Here is a 21,052-nt window from a genome sequence, read left to right as displayed (position 1 = left end):
AAATGAAAACCATAGGCTCTAATGCTGCTATTAAGACTTTAATCACAAATTGAACCTGGCCTGACAAACTCAAATGGGAACCAAAGGATGAACTGAGGTTTGCCAGATTTATTGGAAGCCTTCATACAAAAGAAATTATGGCTGTATAAAGTTACAAAGGATTACCATTGACATCAATATACTTTCAGCATTTTAGGTCAATTAACCCAACAGTATTCTGTAACTTCAAGGTAATGAATCTAAAATGGCTGAGTTTAACAAGCAGATAAGACAATATTTAAAAATGTACAGACCAATAGATATCTGCAGATTACTTTTCAGTGGTAGTTTACAACACAAACCACAAAATCTGAAAAGCAACTTCAAAAAAAGGAAAAACAAAAACCTTGATAAATGTGAGGCCACTTCATCAGTACACAGCCAACTAAATTTCGATGCATCTTTGCTTCAATTGAGATTTTTATGAAATGCAAACAAATTTATTTACACAGATTTCCAAAACACGTCTCAGACTATCGACGTGAAGGCATTAGAAGCTGCTTTGCCGTTACTGAGTCTGGGAAAAGGTTGTGGTAGGTTGGTAAAGGAACATAAGCAGCCGTTATCATTTTACCTGAAAGGGGGGGAAAAAAAAAAGTTGTCATTCATAGCTTACAAGTCTCCATTTACTGCTGCAGCAGCTACTTAACATACCTGCAAACCAGCGTCCATGAAGTGCATTTACTGTTGCCATTGCTGCAGGTATTGAGGGACACTTCACATACACATTACCCTGTGCACAAAAGAGACAACTGATTAAAATATGAAAGATTGTTGTAGAAAATAGAACATTGTGGGATGACTACAAATTTACCTGAGGAGAGTTCCTATCAACATAGATGTGAACGACTCCCCCGTGCTTGTTGCATTCGTCAATCACATCGTCTTGGATTTCAGAGGCCCAGTTAGGATCATTTTCTCTAATGGGGACAAAAAAAAAAAAAAAAAAAGTATATCATGCCTGGTGATAGTCATGTTTTTTTTCCTTTGCTACCAAAAATATTTCACAAAGTGACTTTCTACATAAAACGGAAGGACACAACGGCAACTAAACACTTAAAGGAAACTGTTCTTACGCCTGCGGGTTAAACAGGTTGGACAGCTGCAGACAGTGTGTGGCCAGCGGCTGTGATGGGAGGTTCAAGGCTTGGTTTGGCGCAGGAGTAGGAACTATGAGAAGAATACAGATCTGTTGTTGAAATTTGCATGGTTAGGTAGGCTGAGGGAAGGGTGGAGTTACTTTTTTGCTATTCACCTGCTGGAGGAGGTATGCCCCCAAAAGGTATGGATCCAGTCATCTGCAGAGCCTGCTGAGCAGCAGGGGGGATTTTCAAGCCAGTTCCTGTGGAGGAAGAGGAACATTTTTTTAACTTTAGTATGAAAATTAATTCATAACCAGGACTGAAAACAAACATCTGCATTTGTAACAAACCTTCTGCCAGCCGAGCCATGAGTTGCAGACGGCCTGTTGTGCCAAGGTCAATGCCGGTCCTCTCCAGCTCATCGTTGTCCAGGAAAGAGCTAGCCGTGGAAGAATCTGAACGTTCTGTGACATGTCCCACCTTCATGGGACGTCCTGCCAGCTCAAACCCGTTCAACTGCTCCAACGCCTTCTTTGCGCACTCTGCATCTGCAAACTTCAGAGAATAAAGAGTCTAAAGACTGCAGCTGTCAGAGAACATTGGTTCTAAAAGCAAAACTTCAGTTACCGATATGAAACCATATCCTTTGGATCTCCCAGTCTCACTGTCCATCATGAGTTGGATTCCTTCAATCTACAAAAAACCAACAGGAAAAGATGAATATCAAAGCACATGAAATTAACATGCACCGTGAAACACAAATCGTCTTTCTAACCTTTCCAAAAGGTTCAAAAATCCCTCGCAGCATTTCTTCAGTGATGTTAAAATGCAGTGAACCCACATAAAGTCTCATTGGACCTGCACTGCCCTTCTGTAGGTTATTGGCTGCAGCAGCAGCTCTATTTTTCTCTGCCTGGAAATAAATGAACAAGATATAAACTAAAAAGAAATGATACAATAAATACCGTTTCCTTAATGTTAAATCACATAAAGTTAATTTGTTCAACTTCTAGCAAAGCTTTTACCAACATTTGATATCAGACTAATGTCTCTAAAACATCTACGTTTGGTGGTTTGAGCTGAACTGACCTGAGATGCCTGAACAATGATGGGCACACCTAAAAGCCTCTGACCAGTTAGTCCAATTGCCAGAGGTACAGAAGACGACTCCACAAATTCTATGTATGCAATACCCTTTGACCTCCGAGAGTTTCTATCAGAGATGATTCTTACATCTCTGACCTGCAGTTAAAGTGAGAAGAAAAAAAGAAAAGACATAAGATAATTTCCAAATTAAAGCTGATCAATATGAAAATGTATAACGGAGCTGACCTTTCCAACAGCAGAGAAGAAATCCTCCAGGTCACGAGCTCTGATTCTAGCAGCAAGCTGCATGCAGAAAACTGTGCGGGCATCTCTTTCCTCTGGTGTCAGATTGTCGATCGGTTGCCTTGACAGGAAGAAAAATGGTCAAATACAATTTTGCTGACAGTCCAACAACATGCTCATAAAATATCTGCTTAAAACAATGTCTCTGATGTCAAACATGAGAACAGGAAAAGCTTTCGACTTTCATACCCAAGCATGAAAACAAGCTGAACTGTTTGCTGAACTTACCTAACAGGACTCTTTTCTTTTTTGAAGGGACTTCGACTTCTGGAACGTTTTCGACTAAAATAATGAACAGAAAAAGAAAAAAAAAAGGGTCAGTTTTTGTTTTGAATGTTACACTTTAAATGCTGTCTCTAACCATCCTTATCAAACAACAAAGAGTTCAAAGGACATGTATGTTCTGGCTGAGTGAATGTGCCACTAAGAGTTGAGGAGCTACATACATGGTGGGGCTCTTGCGTGCTTTGTAGCGCCCAGCCCGATCCCTGCTTCTGGAGCCGCTGCGATGACGCTCCTTGCTGCGGCTGCGTTTTTTATCTCTGCTCCTGCTTCTTTTCTTGCTCTTCTTCCTGTCTTTGCTCCTGCTACGGCTTTTCTTCTTCTTTGAGCCTGGACTACGGCTCCTACTCCGACTCCTTCTCTTCCTGAGGCACATCACAACCAGGAAGAAAGATTACCGCAAGCAACATTTTTGTCAAGTGTGAAACTTTACTTGTTCTAAATCTGCAAAGATTTAGATCAAGATAATTTCAATATATTAATATGATGTGAATTACAACACTTTTTTTGCTTTTTGAAATTCTGTGAACGAGAAATGACCAACACTTACTTCTTGCCGTGTTCATCGTGTCCATTTGCATGATAGGACTTGTTCTCATCCTAAGCAAGGTTTATAGAAGAACATCATGAGGACGTAGATGAAACATTTCAAGTCGTCAAGGTAAAGGGGGTTGGGGGTGAGAAGAGAAAATGCAAAAATATATTCAATTAATAATAATTCATACTTTCTAACAAATCTGGACAGTTCTTCCACCACCCCAATACCTCCCTTTCCCCCACTCATTATAAGGCTGGTCAGTACTTAATGCTACAATGAAAAAGTTAAAGGGATGTCCAACATATTAGCAGAGTTCAGGAAGCTTTGATAACTGTCAGGTCCTCTCCACCATCCCCCCCTCCCCTAGCAGGTCGTACCAATGCCACTATTTGTGCCTAAACACGTGACCACGCATGGCCCATGGCCACTAAAAGAGATCCTGTGTGGTTGGTGTCAGTCCAGTGATCTTCACCCATTTTCGTTCTTGGACTGTAAGAGCTCGATGCCACCTCTGTCACACATCTTGCCCTGAAGCAAACAGGGATTCACACTTCTTAGTAATACTGACGCCCAAAAAATAAATAAAAATGATCAAAAAAAGCCACCTTTTAACACTAAAATTATCTGAAGATTGCATGAATATTTACAATTGTTTGGCTTAAGAAAAATAACTACTGAAAATACAAGGTTTTCTTAAACAACAATTACACTAAATACGTTGTATTTTACAGTCATTTCACTAAAATGTCATGGTAATGTGTTTCGTGTAGCATGCAATTAAATCAAGATGCTGAAAGAGGCAGTATTCATATTTACGAGAAAAATATTCATCTAAACTAGCCAGCATAACTGGCATGATTAAATACTTTGTTAGGGGAATAAGTGCATTAAAAGTCTTTGTGGCTCAGCGACGTCCTAGTGCAATCAAGTAATCAAATATTGGAGGAAGTGCATACAAGTAAAAGTATAAACATGTTCTCCACACAGTAAAATGTTATGAATATTCACAATTAAATGCACATTACAAAGGGGCATGGGAGTCAACAAGCCAATTGTAAATCTGAATACTGCCTCCTTTGCTGGACAGATAAAGATGGGCTCATCAACCATTGGCATTCACCTTGTTGGAACCGAATTGGGACTGGATGGTTCTAGGTTGAATCTCTTTTAGTCCTAAAGTGAACCACAGTACATCAGTATATGCGCAATAACTACCTTCCTTTTTTTTCACAGTTCACAGTGGAATCAAAGATGAATTCATGGGAGTAGAGGTGAGATATCATTAGGGAAGTCTATAAAGAGAGATAGATGTGGATTTATTTATATTTCTGTATTGCGTTTTTAAATAACTCAATCACCAGACACAACATTCAAGTGAACTTCTTCATAACAACAAAAATTTAAGATCTAAGCAAAACAAGGACTAAAACAGTTTACAGGCCCCATTTCTTCAACTCTCAACTCACCTTTCTGTAAGGCGCTTCCAGCATGGCCTCGACGTCAAAATCATCCGCCATTTCGATCCTGCAAATAAAAAAAAAAAAAAAAATAAAAACCCGCTTCTGATAAAATAAAAACACCCAAACACACACACGAGAAGATTCCAGAAGGAGGGAGGTAGACGGTTTAGACATGATGGGTTCTCCTATAGTATCAAAAAAATAAAACATTTAGTTTTTCATTTACACATATATATTCAGGTTATTATCCGGATAATGGCACCAATTGTGAAACTACGCATAATAACTACGGTCTGCTAAAACGTTTTAACACTATTCTCAAGCCACGCACGGGTTTACGTCGCTTCAAGCTATTGCTAACTAGCTATAGCTTTAGCTATATATACCACTATATATACCACTTTACCGTCACTTTAATTCTAGCCAAGGTTTTTTACAACTAAGCTTTAACAAACAGACAAATGAGACTCTCGATAAACAGATAAACCAGTAAGCATAATAAATAAAATACTCAACTACTTAGAAACGGTTACAGGGCCGCAGAATGCGTCTAGGTGGATAAAACAAGCGTTTTAGTTCAGGGTGCCAAAATGGCCACTCTGACTCGAAGCGTTTCCGCGGCAGCGAGCTGAATGTGGCAAACAATGACGTTACCGTCTGAAATGGAGGATATGCTGGGCCAAAGTCTGAATACCACGGCTAATATGCTGCTGACGAGAATGGCGGCGGCGGGTCTCCCCTTCTTAAACACAGACAGCAGCAGTGAAATAAGACGTTTGGAAGTTATGTAACCTTTTCTTTTTCCTCTTCTGCTGTTAGAAGCTACTCGAGGCAGGTCGTGGCTTTACGGTCTCCTTCCGTCTCCCTCGTCTTCTTCTTCTTCTTCGATTGTGGTGAAAAATTACAACGTTACTGCCACCTGCTGGTTCTTAGTATACATTAAGTGTATTTTTATGTCCTATCTAGAAGGGATTAAACGGTCATATTAACAGATATATATCTGTTAACTAATATATATATATATATATATATATATATATATATATATATATATATATATATATATATATATATATATATATATTTTTTTTTTTTTTACTAGTATATAAAGTTGAAAGTTAAAGTATTTATTAATGGCTGCGTATTTTGTTAAAATTAGACTGAAGATTTGGATATTTTATCTTTTTCACTGTAAGTTTGTTAAGACTTTTTGAAATGAATAATCAAGATGAGTTCTTGAATTATTCAAGAAAGGGGGCAGAAAATCTATCTGCCCCCTTTGATAGGAAAAAAATAAACACTAGGTGCTTTTATTTTGGAAAATGATTTGTAACGTACTGCGACAGACTGGCGACCTGTCCAGGGTGACCCCGCGTCTCGCCCGGAACGTTAGCTGGAGATGGGCACCAGAAACTCTCCCGACCCACTGAGGGACAAGGGTGAAAGAAAATGGATGGATGGATGGATTTGTAACGTATAATTCCGAACAAATGCGTATGTTTGCATTTACTGAATGACAAAGAATGACACATTTGAAGCGTTAAGTGGTACTGTAAGGCAATGCAGTTTATTTTTCAAAGGTTTAAAATGAGCTTGTAGAGATAAAATCCAAATACACTTAACAAAAAGTCTTATGTATTTAGTCTGCACTAGCCTACAAAGGGATGGCCAGATTTATATTGGTTTCCTTAGTTTTTAACTTCTACTATTAGTAATATTTAAATCTGTACATTAAAAAAAATAACATTGTTCTATTTTTATTCATATTTTGTACATTTTTAGAATGAAGATTATGTAACTTAAAAATTATTATGAATTTTAGCTGAATTTTTTGGGGTATCTTGGGACTTAACTAAGCAATTGCAAAACAATATAGTATTCAGTACTTTAATTTTAGTGTTTGATAATACAATTACTTTTTGCAGGTAGCAGCTGACAGCTCTGTTTTTGTGGAGTATGAATTATATCAACAAAGTTACTGAAAAGTATTGCACAAATAGAAATGCCAACAAGAATTCTAGAGTGTATTGAATATAAACATGTATTTAATGGTGAGATAAACCAATACATTCTTACTCCAGTCAGTTCAAAAGACCAAGTCAGGCACATTTATTTTCCATGTTATTGTCCGTCAATTGAATGACAACTCTCTGCTGCTGCACATCTGGAGAATCCTCTGCAGTCATTTTGTAGCTGAGATTAAATGGTGCATCATAATCTGGGGGAACTTCAAAAAACACCACATCATCAAAGCAGAGATCATCCGAAGGAGCTGCAAGGTAAGGCAGCTTCAACACGTAACCTGTCAGAATGCCCCCCAGTGCCGACAGTCCTATCGTGGAGAATAGAGCTGCAACCTGGAAGAGAGCCTGTTCCCCTGCAGTCCTTCCCAATCCTGGTTTTAAACCTGGAATCAGCATCTGCAATTCTTGCAGTTTCGGGTCCCCCTCCACTGGAGCTCTGTGAGTAAAGATCTCATACAAACTTGGGCCGTAAACTTCCTCATCAGCCATCAGAATAGCACATATCCCTGCTGCGCATGATATAAGTCCTGTTAGTCCGTGCAGATTGTGTATCCCACACTGATCCTGGATCCTGCAGCGTTGTGCTAAGAATGGGCTCAGGTACTTGTAGCCCAGCATGCAGGCAGTGCAGCCCATCATCCCCAGCACATACGCAGCTGCAGGTGATATCATCATATCCACAGACGCCCCGACTGTTACTCCCCCAGCAAGGGTCACGTTCTGAATATCTGCCATGGTGAGCTTTCCCTTTTTGCTCAGCATTGCAGACAGAGCGAATGCAGTCAGTGTGGAGGCGCTGAGGCCAATAAAGGTGTGCAGAATGGCTCTGTGCTGGTCATCCCCTTTAAGGGTCAGTGCTGAGTTGAATGAGGGCCAGAACACCCAGAGGAATAATGTGCCCATCACAGACAGGATGTCCGAGTGGTAGCTGGTGTTCTCCTTAGCATGACCCTCCGTTAAACCTGACCTGTACAGCACAAAAGTCACACCCAGTCCAAAATAACAGGCAAAGAGATGGATGAGAATAGACCCTCCTGCATCATTGATCCTCAGATACTTCAGGACGACCCACTCTGTGACCGCAAACGCAGGCACCTCCAACAGAGTCATGACCAGCAGCTGCAGCGGGCTGGTCTTCCCCAGCACCGCTCCGAAAGAGATGAGGACCACAGCACAGGCAAATTCTGCATTTATGAGGTTGATAACTCCAAAGTGGATCTTCCCATCATGATAGAACTGGAAGTAGCCCTGCACCAGGATGGCCCACTGGATGGCAAAGGTAGCAGTCAGAAAGTTAAAAGCCATCCCACCGAAACCGTAGAGTCGGAAAAATGCCAGCAAACATCCAAAGCCGAGGAAAATCATGACCTGTATATCTGTGAAGAAGGGGTAGTCCTTGTACACGGCGTTGTGCATTGGATTTGTCTGATTGTTCTGAAAACGGGCATCGGCATGCTCGTCGTAGGTCACAAAATAAAAGTAAATGACAACAAAAATCACCTGGGATACAAACAGGAAAACGGGTAATCTCACTCGAAGGTTAGTCGACCGCTTCTTCATCCTGACAGCTGTCTGGTGCTATTAACAGTATTCGTTTTTGCTGCTTGACCTGTCTCTGTTTACACAAGATAGGTAAAAAAAACATTGGTCAACCCTGCTCTCAGTCAGACAATAAATGTACTGTTTTCTCTGCATGAAGAATGGAGCGCTGCGGACTTTGTCTGTCGTAATAAACAGTTCTGAAATGTCAGCAGTTTTTCTTCAGCTCTTTTTTTCAGTATTTTATTACATGTATCTCTGAATTCCTGTTCCAAAGTAAATGTGGTGAAGTGGAACACAAAAAGCAAACTTGTATCTTGCTGAATCATAAGCTGCTGATCAAAAATGTGCCTCAATAATAATAAAAATAATTATTATCCTGGTATTCCTAACAACATCTGTGTTGCAGCAGCAGCCACAACACTTGCACTTTCTATCCCCAGTGACAGACTTTATAATCATTGTCTATTTCTATGTAAAACCGTGGGAACTATTCAAGGAAGTTTATCACTGAAATTGGGGGAGGGGAAGCTGAGTTTGCAGTTTGCAGGCTCCTGCCTCTTATATTTGTTCCTAAAAGAAAACACTGAAGTGCCACAAATATTAAGAGAAAGAGTAACTCTGCGTGTAACACTTAGCCTTGACCTCTTGGTCAAGGCTAAGTGTTAAACGCTTAGCCTTGGAACTGATTTTTCAGTTTCAAATGCACACTGCCCTGCAAAGGTTTTCACACATCTTAAAATTGTTCACGTTTTTGTCACGTAGCTAGAGCGAGGCGGCTCAAACCAAAAGATTGATAATGCTGACAACAAGTCATCAATATTGGATTTGGTTGAAAAAGTTTCCCAATCCCTTTTGAAATTGCATTTTATTTTTGTATTGTAGCAACTCAACTCAACTCTACTCTTAAAACAATTTTGTTACTCTCAAATAATATATTTTTTTTTGCATAATTCCAAATTCTGTCCAAGGTTTTGACCAAAATAATTCAAAGGAAAAACAATATAAACACCTCAAGATGAAAAGTTTGACCTTTAGAAAATGTTTTAAAAAATGCATACTTTAGGTGTATCTCTACTGTCACACACCTGACTTGAATAAGTGAGTGATAAGTTTCTGCAGCACCCAGTGGCATGCAGAAGCCGTCATGCAATCATTTGAATCGGGTGTCCCGGAATAGAGACATGTCTAAAATGTGTAGGGCAGTGGTCCCTGAAGACCAGTATGGAAAACACACTGAGCTAAACCATTACAATAGCTTTGGCTGTATGTCCACATGGTCCTGGATGGAGGAGCATCACGTTAGTCTTTTGCATCCTCTGACTGGTTTTCCTCCTGTCCTGCCTTGTGTTCTGCTTCATCCATCTTCCCAACAGCTCTGACAATATTTACTGTACTTGCTGAAGAAAAGCAAGCCCACGGCATTACACTGTCACCTCTACGATCTTGTATGGAGATAGTGTTTTCAGAGAGAACTGCAGTGCTTGTTTTCTGCAGGTTGCATTTTGCATGTAACCCAAAAAGTAACATTTTGGTCTCATCTGACCAGAGCATCTTCCTCCATGTTTGCATCATCTTCCACATGCCTTGTGGAAAATTGGAAAGAAAGCTTCTCAAGGTTTTTTTTTCCAAAAATGTTTTCTTCTTGCCACTTCTTCACAAAGGCTGGATTTGTAAAGGGCACGTCTAACGTGGATCTCTGCAGCTTCTCCACTGTTACAGTAGGTGTGGCTGCTTATCTGATTAACTCACTCTTTGCTCTGCCCTTTCAGGGGAACAGCCATGTATTGTTGGGTTTTGTAGTTGTAAAAAACATCTCTGACATCTATACAGAACAAAGGTGCACTTAAATAACTGCTGAAGACAATTGGTTGCACTAGATTTTTTTAGGGGTTCTGTTCACAATCATGCACCATTTTGTGTTCACATAAAATCCCAATAAAATACAGTGAAGTTCTGACAAAATGTGAAAAACCTCAAAGTTCACTTTTTAATAAAAGATTTCTTTTTGTTGGACAATGAAGATTCTGACTCCTTGATTTGGATTCACAGCACAATTGTTACCTTTCTCCTGCTAATGTCTGTATATGACCAAGAACAATGAACTAAGCAAAGCAAAGCGGATCAGCTTAGTCTCTTATCTTTGTCCTGTACTGTTCATATCTCCTTCACAAGGTCAAAGATAGCTTGAACCACAACTTCATGCGACGGGCACAATTAACTTCAGACACTGTGTTGGACGTCTTCAGCAGACACAGCTTCCTTATTACTGAAAAAAAAAACCGTAAAATAAGCCCTCAACAGGAAAGAGTCCACATATTTCCAACTTTTATTAATTTTAAAATTTATTGCATTTTGTGCAGACATAAAAACGGTTCATTCAAACTATTATCTGTATCTAACTTCAAAAGCTGTATAAAGGTCAGAAAATAAAACATGCAATAGTTTTAAACACATTCCTACCTTAAACCGGTCGACACTGTTAAGCGTAACGTTATGTTTTGTGTCTTTAAGATACCGTTTACTGTAAAACAAACCCGGCATGCACAGTCTGCAAGAAGTGCAAAGTAGGAACCAGTATGTATCACCTGTAAAATAACATCCAGTACATGCGCAGGGGGTGTTGCTGCCCCCACCTTTATCAGTAACATAAAGCAAACACTTCTCTGTACAAACATTATTCAAAAAAGCAATATATTATTGTATTCAGGATGAGGTAAGGTTTGCAAACTATATGCTACCGTATAATACAGATGAGAGAAAATTAAAACACAAAGTGAGTCTTATACGAAAGGATGGGGTAATAGTAGATAGAGAGGGAAGTGGGCTTTCGTCATTAAACTTTAATCACAAAGGTCCGTCCATCTCCATAAAGATAATCTATACATGTTCTGGATATTAGAAACACACTCTGACTTATGAGTTATGTGACACCAAGCGGTGAAACTGCTGACCAAAAACATACAGTAATGTAAATAACTTGGTATGCCCCATTAATATAGTCTCTTATCAAGAAATTCCCACATGTTGATCGCTAATCTATTTCTTTGTCTGAAAAAGGAAATAATTAACTGCACTTAACAATTATTAAACTTGTTTTAGTCTAGGAACAAGAACGATAAGCAAAAATGTATAGTCTGAAGAAAAAGTTATTACACCCCACCCACTTAACTGATGTTGCCTCCATCAGTGAGATGCTTCTTTTAGCTGTCTACCAGTCTCTGTCATCTGCCTGAGCCTCTGATATCGGTCTCCTCACTTTCATCTTTTTAGATGTTTGAGGGGTATGTTTGATGTACAGTTTTTTTCAGGTCACAACATGTCAATAAGAAAAAGTTCTGGGTTTGGACTAGGCTGAGGACTTTCTTCTTAATTCTCAATCATTCTTTAGTGGTTATATTGCCATGTTTGCCTCACTTTTTTCCCTCCCCAAGCACAGTAGCATTCACGGTGGATCATAAGATGATGAACTGACTGTCATTTACAAATAAATGAAACTTTAATACCAATGATATTCTTCCCTTGACTGTTCAACTAAAATAAAACTTTGAAAACACACACGACCAAGAAGCTCTCCGTAAAAGCAGCTAAACAGTTTTCTCACCAGGAGTCAGAACTGTGGATAAACACTGACCTCCACTGGTGTAAGTTATACAGATGAAGTTCTCCAAAGGGAACTTGACCGCTTGTTTGCAGTTTAGTTTAATGGCAATACTGTTAGAAAAACAATCTATACACAAATAAAATATTAAGATATCTATTTTAGTTGCAAATGTAAAAAATAAACAAAAAACACTAAATAACACAATCTAACAGGAAAGGAGCAACCTATTTGGAAAGCATGTTGGTAATATGATCTGGGCCTCTTTAGCTGCATCAGAACTGTACAACACTGTAAATGTTAATACAACTATGGTTAAAGCAATCCACCAGCAATAACATCAGATCCATGAATGCAGAAGCTTTTTAACCAAAATGTGAAAAAAATAAATAAATAAAAGAATAGAATTAGTGAAGTTTTAGATAAGCCAAGTAAAAGTCCTCAACTTAATCAAATCAAGAGCTTAAAAATCTAAGTTATCGTATACAAAATAAACTAAAATTCAAAAACTTTAATTTGAAGTTGTTGCTACATAGGGAAGGTCAGAATAAATCTAAGGATCCCATTTTTTCCTTCCTCATTTATATAAATGAATAAAATATATATTATGACATGTGGATATTTTAGGCCTATCTCTCCTCCACAGTTATCTGATGAAGTTTTATGCCAAAGATAAACAAATCTTTATGGTTTACCTTTGTAGCCGGTCTGTAAAATCTAATGCAATGTAAACTAAACATAAAAACATAAAATAAGCTGGAGAATTAAATGAATCATGAAAACATATACACCCTGGTAGTTTCTGATTAACAAAGTCATCTCAAAATTGTAGCAGTCACCCTCTGAAATTTATTTTTACTACATTTCACCGTGTTTGTATTTCGCAGGTTTTGTGCAGCTGTGAGTTAGTGAGCGACCTTTAGTCAACAGAGTTACCTTTGAACAGATGTTTCTGCATGTTTCAGCTCTACATGTCAGAAATTCTCAGAACTGCAGCTTGTGAAATAAGCTAATAAAAAAGTGCCACAACATTTCTCCATCGCAATCTCATTTAAGACTAAATTGCATCTGTAAACATATTTCTAAACCACATATTTTGCTGCCCCTATCAATTAAGAGGGTATTTTTTAAAATGGTTATTAAATTTGGATCTAAATACAAAATTGTTCCTCTAACATTTAGCAGTTGCAGTGTGCCTGCAGAGTGAGGGCCAGGTTTAATCAGACCACAAAGTTGACCAATAAAAACTGATGGAGCTCTTTGCGAAGGAGTGAGACGCGCTCTCTATTCAGCGCTGCAAAGCTTGGCCAATTTATGAAGTCAAGCTGCAACAGATTCAGCTGACATGCACAACCCTGCTTTTCAAAAAAGGAAAAACAACATCTGAATAAGAGCATTAGTATAAAGAATTTGTCTTTAAAAATAAGCTAGTATGTGGACATTTTAGATAAAAAATGGCTCTGACACAGCAGAGCCACAACAATGAAGCTCATTGTTTTCTATTCTGTAATGTCATCTACAGTATTGTGATACTGCTCTTCAAAAAGAGACACCATCTAGAACTTTTACTTTTTCCACAGACAATTGTTTAATTATTTATTTAAAAATATTTTCATATATACTTAAATGCGAATTCTACAATTTACTAAGTGGGTTAACAATTCAAAAGAATGCAAAAATGACCAGATTTACGGCCATGATTTCTATAAAATATTTTTTCTTAGAGCTAAAGCTCTATCAAATTTTCTAAACATGAATTTGAACAAATGCAATTTGAATGAATGCTATTTGTTTGTGTTAAAATAACAAAGAACCCACGCTTAGTTGCTTTTACGCAACAGTTTTATCTAAATGAACACAGAATAGTTGTCTACATCCATTCAGTCATTGAAATTATTACTTGGGTGTTATCATTCAAACAGTCACGGACAAAAACCAAGATGGTTTAGGATGAACAAACTCTCCAATAGCACAGATGTCAAATGACAGATCAAAGACAAAAATGATTTTTTTTTCTCCTACAGATGAGCAGGAAAAATCCAGAATAAATCAGAAAGTTCTTCCAAAAAGTTATCAGGTGAAGTGAGCTCAGATGGTTTGGAGGTAATAGATGGAGTTAGGTCATGGGTCGACGCTCCCGGAAGCGCTGCAGTCTGGTTGCCAGGTGAAGGGGACAGGCAATGGGTTGGAGGGAGGATTTTCCCGGAATCACAGAGAAGCAGAAGAACTCACAGGTTCTTTTAGATGCTATTTTAAGCCTCTCAGGAGTAGATGGTGATGACTTCTCGCCCGCCTCCTCGCACTAGGAGAACCCTGTTGAGACCTTCAGTGAGAACCTCAAGAAACTCCATATCTGAGAGTCACTCCAAGTGAAGGATTATCACATGAATTAATATGAAGTCTATGCTGTTTTTGTCTAATGCTTAATTTGAGCACACGGAAAAATATGAAGGATACAGTTTTCGTCGCCCACTCGGTTCTTTGGTGGTCCCGGCATGTTGAGCAGGACTAATTTTGCCTCCTTGGACTTCTTTGTGATGACCTCATTGAGTCGCATTGCTGTGTGCATGCGCCTCACATCCGTCTGGTTCCTGAAACCAGAGAAATTCAACTCACAACTGGAAAAAGAAAAACAGCTTTTTAGATGCTCCAATCAGAAAGGAAACACAACTGATTAGAAAATGTGAATACTCACAAGCTCTCCCATTCCCTGAAGCATGAGTAAAAAAAAAAACAAAACAAAAAAAAAAACATAGCAATATTTTTTTCAAAGAGCTGCTGACAGGTAGGTACATTTGTCATATGTTCAATAGGTTTCTTTTTAATAATAAGTACAATTGTATTTTAACACATGACCCAAAGGTATTTTACTTAGAGAGAGTAAAATGTTCAAAGGTTGGCTTTATGTAAAAAGTACAACCACAAAATACTATGTTTCAAGATTTCACAAATTAATTTTGGGGAAATTGTTATTCCTTCAACAAGGCAAGAGACAAAGAGTAACATGACACAAAAAGGCATGTATCTAAAAAATAAAAATCATATATGAAAGCAATAACTAAACCTTAGGTTTAGTTTAATTTGACAAAAAATAACTGAACTGCCGCACTGGCTTTGTTTGGTGTCTGTTTTTATTCAGATTGGAACTAAAAATGTACATCAAGACATTATGCCCAGATGCGTTATAGAAATGAAACATTTCCTGGAACGTTTTTGATCTGGTTTGTAAAACTGGGTCTTTCACATAAACCTCATACAGGCTCATGAGTTGAAGTTAGGTTCCAGGTGACTTACGGTTTCATGTTAAGGGGGTCTTTGCCCCCTGGTGTCGCTGCTGAGTCCGTCATCCCTTTATCTGGGCCCTTGCTGTCTCTCCAGGTGACAGCGCCCCCTGTAGGCGTGGCAGCAGGTGAAATGGGGCTTGTTGGGCTGGTGGGTGTGGCTGCGTTCTTACTTTGGATCAGGCGGACCTGTTTTGGGTGGGAGACAGCCTCAGACTGAGAGACAAACACGTGTGATGACAGGGTGAAAGGATGAAAAGAGACACCTGTCAGTAAAAGTGAAAGTGATTATTCACCGAGCCACTACAGGAAAAGGGCTACGCACTGCAACAATAACAGCTTCTGGGATCAAGCAACCCCATTTCATGAAAGAATAGAGGGCACAGAATCTGAACAACAGAGAGAGAGACAGAAAGAGGATGTTTTAAACGTTTACCTTATCTTCTGGTTTTTCTGCCAGGCTGGTTCCCTCCTCGGTGCTGTGCTGGGGCTGCAAGGTTGGCGGGTTTTTACGACGGATGGATCCACGGGAAAAATCAGTAATACTTTGAATCTACAAAAATTAAACAGGAAGCCCCCTTTAATTCCTGTACTTGGTTCCAAATTGGTAGAAAAATGGTTGTGAAAGTATTCATACCGCTTGACACTTTTTCAGTTTGGCTCATAATAGCCCCAAACTTCAATGTATTTTGTTGGGATCTTATGTATTAAACCAACATAAAGTGGTGCAAAGCAAATCAACACAGTTTTTAAAATGAAAACAAAGACAATTCTGATCATTAGATTAATGTCGCTGGATAACAAAACCCATGAAATGTTTCCTATGTTCATTTCTTCCGGTGGAAGTGTTTTCTAATTTACCTCTCTCTCCATCTCGTTCTTTGTCAGATGCATCTGTTTGAGGATCTGCGATCTTTGCTCCATTACCAGTGTCTTCTCGTAGGTGTAAGCTGAGATGTCACTGTCAAGCTTTGAGAGGAAAGCAGATGTTTGAGTTAATAAGCATTATAATAATCTAAGGAACAGGTTTTATTTAGAAACACTGAGCAAGCTTTCCTAGAAAAAAAAGTCTTCCTGCAAATAATGGCGGATGCAAGTCTGAGACAAATCTCTCACCATCTCCACTACTTCCACAGCAGCATCAATGCGAAGGTGATAGAGGAAAGTGATGAGGTCTTTCTTCATCTGGATGCTGTTGTCATCCATTTGTGCCACAGTGAAAATGCGCATTTTGCACTTCCTCCACACCTAAGGTAACAAACATTAGCTTGAACATGCACTGAAGTTCCCTGATGTTTCATAAATATACTGTTTTAAATTCACATCACTAACCTAGATGGATTATTTCTCGCTACACAGTAAATGTCTGAAATAATAAAAAAGCACAAAGTGCTGATTCTCACCTTATGTTGGCGGAGCAGGAAGGGCAGAAGCATCAGCATGCCTCCATCATGGACGATCCACCACACGTCTATGTGGCCTTCAGTGAAGCGCTCTCCATTGGACGGATAGCTGGAGATATTCTTAGGAACCAGCAAGGCCAAACTAGCTATGGTTGTCTCTCTAACAGTCTCTGCAAACAGAAAGAGGAAAAAAGACAATAAAAGATTTGCACAATCTTTTGCCAACTTATAAAATGATAATATCTTGTTTTCTTGCAAATATAGTCATAATAAAAGGACATGAAGACGAGACTGTAGTTTCCTTACCAATGAAGTTCCTGAACTGCTGGTAACACTCGGGCTGCTTCCAGTTCTGAGGCCAGCTCACCATCACAGTATTGTGCTTCAAACCCCCAAGTCCTCCAACCTGGATCAGGTGTGATGTCCCATCTCTCATGTTGGAGGAGACGACCACCTGAGAGAAACCTTTCACCCTCTCTGTCTCCATCAGCTTGCGCAAAGACTGCAGACAAAGATGCACAACTGGAAATTTCACTTTGGAACTGAAAATGTGTGTAGAAAAGCTGTGTATCTTTCAAAGGGAATCAAGATACCTGATCTGCCCTCTGGGCTTCACTATAGCTGTCGAGAAAAGTTCCTTGAACAGCAGTACCTACAATGGTCAGGCCTTTGCCTGCTTTGAGCTGATTGGTCAGAGAGAGCAGGCGGGGCTGCTCCACATTCTGCTCAGCATCCATGCTCACCAGCACCAGGATCTGAGGCCTGACAGCAAGCAGAGGACCACAACACCACAACAAATTAGTGGCAAAATAATCAAAAGAAAAAAGCAAATTGGTTTCAAGTTGGCAATTTTTTTTCCATATGTTCAAACACAAATCATAAGACTAAACAGACCTCCAGTTTTTGGTGTGTGGCGGCCCCTCCTCCAGCCTCATCAGAGCAAATCGTGCAGCACTGAGTGAAATTCCTCGAATGCCATCGCCCCACTCCTTCTCAGCTCTGTTTTAAAACATGACAACAATTGACAACAGATTTATTTAAACGCCGATGATAGGTAATATACCTTAAACAAAGAAATCCTTGTAATTTAAAAAAAACCTTATCCATCAATGATGAAGTACATGCTGCTGTGATGATTACTCACCCACAGAACTCAATATACTTGTAGATGCAGGTGGCAATACCCATGGCGACTATGGCATAATACCAGGAGCAGATGAACATGAGTGACAGACACAGACTCATACCCAGGAAAGACAAAGCCCTGTTGGTGACAGGATGTCAAAAGTATGTGACTGTTTACAGAACATTTGGTCCTCTCCATTGCTTTTAAAGGCCAAATGTTATATTTTAGAGCCAACTAAAACCTAAAACCATAAATATTTTGACTGAAACATAAATAAAAGTTTGCCTTACTTCTTCTTCTTTTTTTTTTTCAAAAACAGATATGTTTACAACACAATATTTGGAATAGTCTTAAAAATAGTCTTTCAAGTCATGCACTCTAAAATGGGAAGGATGTTGCTTTTCCCCCCTCATGATTATTTAACCAATAAAATCCTGAAATTAAGGTAAAGAACAAAACTAGAATGAGAAAAGAGGATACAACCCAATCTATGCCATAGCTGTGACAAATAGTTCAATCACAGAATCTGTGATTTTTAAAATAAATTCATTTAATACATTCTTTTACAAAAAATATATAAAAAATGTCTATGCATATGGCAAAAGCCTAACAACAAAACTGCTTTAAGCTTTTAATGTTAGTACCAGCAGATTTTAATGTACTTATATTTAAAACTGTACTCCTCCCTAACTTCACCTGCCATTGTTACAACAACAAAAATCTCCCATTGATGAATGAATCTTGGGATACAGTGGGCCATGAAGGATACATCAGTCCTTCAAATCCAGGGAAAAGGAGGATGCATTTAAAGGAGCCTTCAAATTTGGACAGCCTTTGTTGCGCTACTGTGATGTAATCGACCTTCAAAGGACGCAGCCCCTAATTTTAAATGTATTTTCCAATGTATCCTTGTCTTTCTTTGGCACTTTAAGGTGCAATCTTGACTGCTTTGTCTTCGTTTTCATTCACACATTTTCACATATCAGATGGAAATGAACAGAGCTAGTGTGAGTTGCAAGCCTAAACACAACTGAAAAGAAAAAAAAATCTTAAAAATGTTGATATGATATATATGGGCTTAAAGGCTTACCAGTGGTAGAATTTAAATCGGGGCCTCCAGTTTGGTGTCCTCAGCAGGGTCTGCAGGGCACAGGCAAGATTGACAAACATATAGCACATCAAGAAAAACCTAAAAACAAAAACAAAATGTTAGAAATGGCAAAAGGATGAAAATAAGTAATTGCAATTATTTTTGCCTAACAGCGAATCCATCCTGGTATTCTTACATAGACAGGATGGGAGCAACTGAATCCAGGGAGGCAATGATAATACCGATCTCACAGATGCTAGCTGTTAGTAACAGTGCCCAGGTTGGCTCCCCGTTGGCTTTACCATGTCCAAAAACCTAAAAGCAACAACAACAAAAATAAAAAAAGCATACATCAGACTTTAAATCCTCATGTGTTTGTTTCTGCATGACAAGGGAAGGTAAATAAATTGAGCTTTAGTAAGAATTCCTGGACTAACTCTGAGAAATGGGATGATGCCGTCTCTTGAGATGGCTTGCAGAAGACGTGGAGCTCCAGTCAGACTCTGAAGTCCTGCACCACAGGTGGAGAAGAAAGAGCCAAACACGATGACCCAGGGAGAAGGCCATGCCAGCGTGCCGATCACCAGGTTACCGTTAACCCCCTCACCAAACCTGAAGAGAGGAGGCAAAATCTCAGCTATTCTCTATCAATGCGTACAAAGGAGAATTTAAAACCATCTGATGCATATGACAAAAAAAAAAAAAAGCGAAAAATCAATAAACCAGTCAAACTTACTTGTCTCTCAGTACAACTCCTTCTATGCAAGCACCAAACAGAATTACACAAGACATATCTAGGGAGGAAAAGTTAAGAAACACCACTTGGCTAAGAATATTTGTTTACATATTCACGATCCTCCGGAACATGATGATCTTTCTTTCCTTCCTGCCAATGTTTGACCAATTAAGGATACACACAGTGGAAGTGGTGGTGATGGCTGCGATGGTACCAATCGGGATAGACTTCTGGGCATCGCGCAGATCACCAGAGCGATTTGAGCCTGCCATGATCCCTGTGAGTCCCAGAAAAATAAATAAAATCAATTTAGAGCTTCACTTTTAAAATTCTGTCTTCCCTTTTTTTTTTTTTATGACAACCAGAATCACTCAAATGTTTTCACAGACATTTGCTGTTTTCGGTTTAATCTTTCATAGATTTTCTTGCTCAGAATAACCTGTCAAAAATAATTACTGCTATGAATTCTGCTTTTAATACCTTTAAATATGAGAAAAAAAGGACTTGTCACCTGTAACAGAAGGGAAATAAATCCCCACCAGTAGGGTGAAGAAGCTGGTGATGTCAGCCAGGACGTAGCGATTGGCGTTGGTGGTCGGAATTTCAGGATCCACATTGGATGAGATTCCACGCTTCTCCAAGAACATACCCTTCTCCAGATAGTTTCCAAATAGGTTCTCTGAGAAAAGAATGAGTACACATAAAGTGTCTGTGGAGTAATCGTCAAACTGTGGTACTGATGTGTCACAGAACCAACCTGCAAGGATCCCACTAGTGACTCCAGGAATGCCCTGCATCTCTGTAACGTTGTTGTTCATGAAATATTCATCACATGTAGCATTGAGGGAATCAGAATCACAGAATGACCTCCACATTTTAGTGGTGATCGTCTCATTGTCTATTTCAATGACCTTTGCACAAACGTCGTATGATTTAGAGAGAAGTGTTCGATTTCCAAGGAGACAAACACTGCCAAGTAAAAAATAAAAAATAAATTAAATACATTGTTAGAGATTGGTAAAGTAACTAAACAAGAGTGTCACTTACGGAAAGACAGGAGGCTCAAGGGCAGTCTTGATGATTCCAGCGTAAACGGCCAGAATAGATAGGATAACGCAGGCCAGGAAGACTAACGCCAACTTATTGACATATTTGACCCCAACAAACACAACTATGGCCATGAAACTGAGCACGATGGTGCCATATACCCGCATGTTATTGAGGAGAGCAATCTCTGCCTCGGGACCCTCCAGGCCCTCAATCTTAAAGATGGCTGCCTGTGGAACAATATAAATCTGAGGGAAAAAGGAAGGTAGAGACAAAATAAATGATTTTACTATGTGTGTATATATATATATATATATATATATATATATATATATATATATATATATATTTAGAACAATAAATTAAATGTTTACATGTTCTCTTACTAAAATAAATGAACCACATCAAATTATTT

General features: G+C 38.9%; 2 protein-coding genes across 7 annotated transcripts in view; both read right to left on the bottom strand.

Moving 5' to 3' along the window:
- Nucleotides 1-88: 88 nt before the first annotated feature.
- rbm39b (RNA binding motif protein 39b) lies at nt 89-5,731 on the bottom strand. 3 transcript variants are annotated; one of them, XM_017303585.2, is made up of 15 exons: nt 5,583-5,731; nt 4,797-4,854; nt 3,343-3,392; nt 2,957-3,157; nt 2,739-2,792; nt 2,454-2,571; nt 2,211-2,363; nt 1,897-2,034; nt 1,749-1,814; nt 1,472-1,676; nt 1,295-1,381; nt 1,116-1,209; nt 854-959; nt 694-772; nt 89-613 (listed from the first exon to the last, which is right to left on the bottom strand). In XM_017303585.2, exons 2-15 carry the CDS (start codon nt 4,845-4,847, stop codon nt 513-515), a joined length of 1,503 nt encoding a protein of 500 aa, XP_017159074.1. In that variant the 5' UTR covers nt 4,848-4,854; nt 5,583-5,731; the 3' UTR covers nt 89-512. The 3 variants fall into 3 exon arrangements, with proteins under 3 accessions (XP_017159074.1, XP_008401686.1, XP_017159075.1); XM_008403464.2 differs by having other exon boundaries at nt 5,445-5,666; XM_017303586.2 differs by lacking the exon at nt 5,583-5,731 and adding an exon at nt 5,307-5,429.
- A 387-nt stretch (nt 5,732-6,118) lies between these two features.
- The window catches only part of slc12a5b (solute carrier family 12 member 5b), a 34,940-nt gene continuing 20,006 nt past the window's right edge, over nt 6,119-21,052 (bottom strand). Inside the window, exons 7-26 of one of the 4 annotated variants that reach the window (XM_008414023.3) lie at nt 20,638-20,885; nt 20,348-20,559; nt 20,102-20,269; nt 19,769-19,867; nt 19,591-19,648; nt 19,292-19,466; nt 19,051-19,169; nt 18,855-18,953; nt 17,783-17,902; nt 17,533-17,637; nt 17,232-17,400; nt 16,945-17,140; nt 16,639-16,808; nt 16,352-16,483; nt 16,097-16,204; nt 15,672-15,788; nt 15,249-15,451; nt 14,650-14,664; nt 14,428-14,545; nt 6,119-8,248 (exon numbers count right to left, since the gene is read on the bottom strand). In XM_008414023.3, the coding sequence (XP_008412245.2) occupies nt 6,890-8,248; nt 14,428-14,545; nt 14,650-14,664; nt 15,249-15,451; nt 15,672-15,788; nt 16,097-16,204; nt 16,352-16,483; nt 16,639-16,808; nt 16,945-17,140; nt 17,232-17,400; nt 17,533-17,637; nt 17,783-17,902; nt 18,855-18,953; nt 19,051-19,169; nt 19,292-19,466; nt 19,591-19,648; nt 19,769-19,867; nt 20,102-20,269; nt 20,348-20,559; nt 20,638-20,885 (3,990 nt within the window). In that variant the 3' untranslated portion in view covers nt 6,119-6,889. Of the gene's footprint in view, nt 8,249-10,664; nt 14,308-14,411; nt 14,546-14,649; nt 14,665-15,248; nt 15,452-15,671; nt 15,789-16,096; nt 16,205-16,351; nt 16,484-16,638; nt 16,809-16,944; nt 17,141-17,231; nt 17,401-17,532; nt 17,638-17,782; nt 17,903-18,854; nt 18,954-19,050; nt 19,170-19,291; nt 19,467-19,590; nt 19,649-19,768; nt 19,868-20,101; nt 20,270-20,347; nt 20,560-20,637; nt 20,886-21,052 lie in introns of those variants that run through there. The other 3 variants (XM_008414020.3, XM_008414022.3, XM_008414021.3) reach the window with 3 other exon arrangements.

This window comes from Poecilia reticulata, chromosome 7 (assembly GCF_904066995.2).
Source record: "Poecilia reticulata chromosome 7, P_reticulata-male-v2, whole genome shotgun sequence".
Taxonomy (NCBI): domain Eukaryota; kingdom Metazoa; phylum Chordata; class Actinopteri; order Cyprinodontiformes; family Poeciliidae; genus Poecilia; species Poecilia reticulata.
Note: the sequence above shows the minus strand (reverse complement) of the source record. Positions and strands in the feature narration are given on the sequence as shown.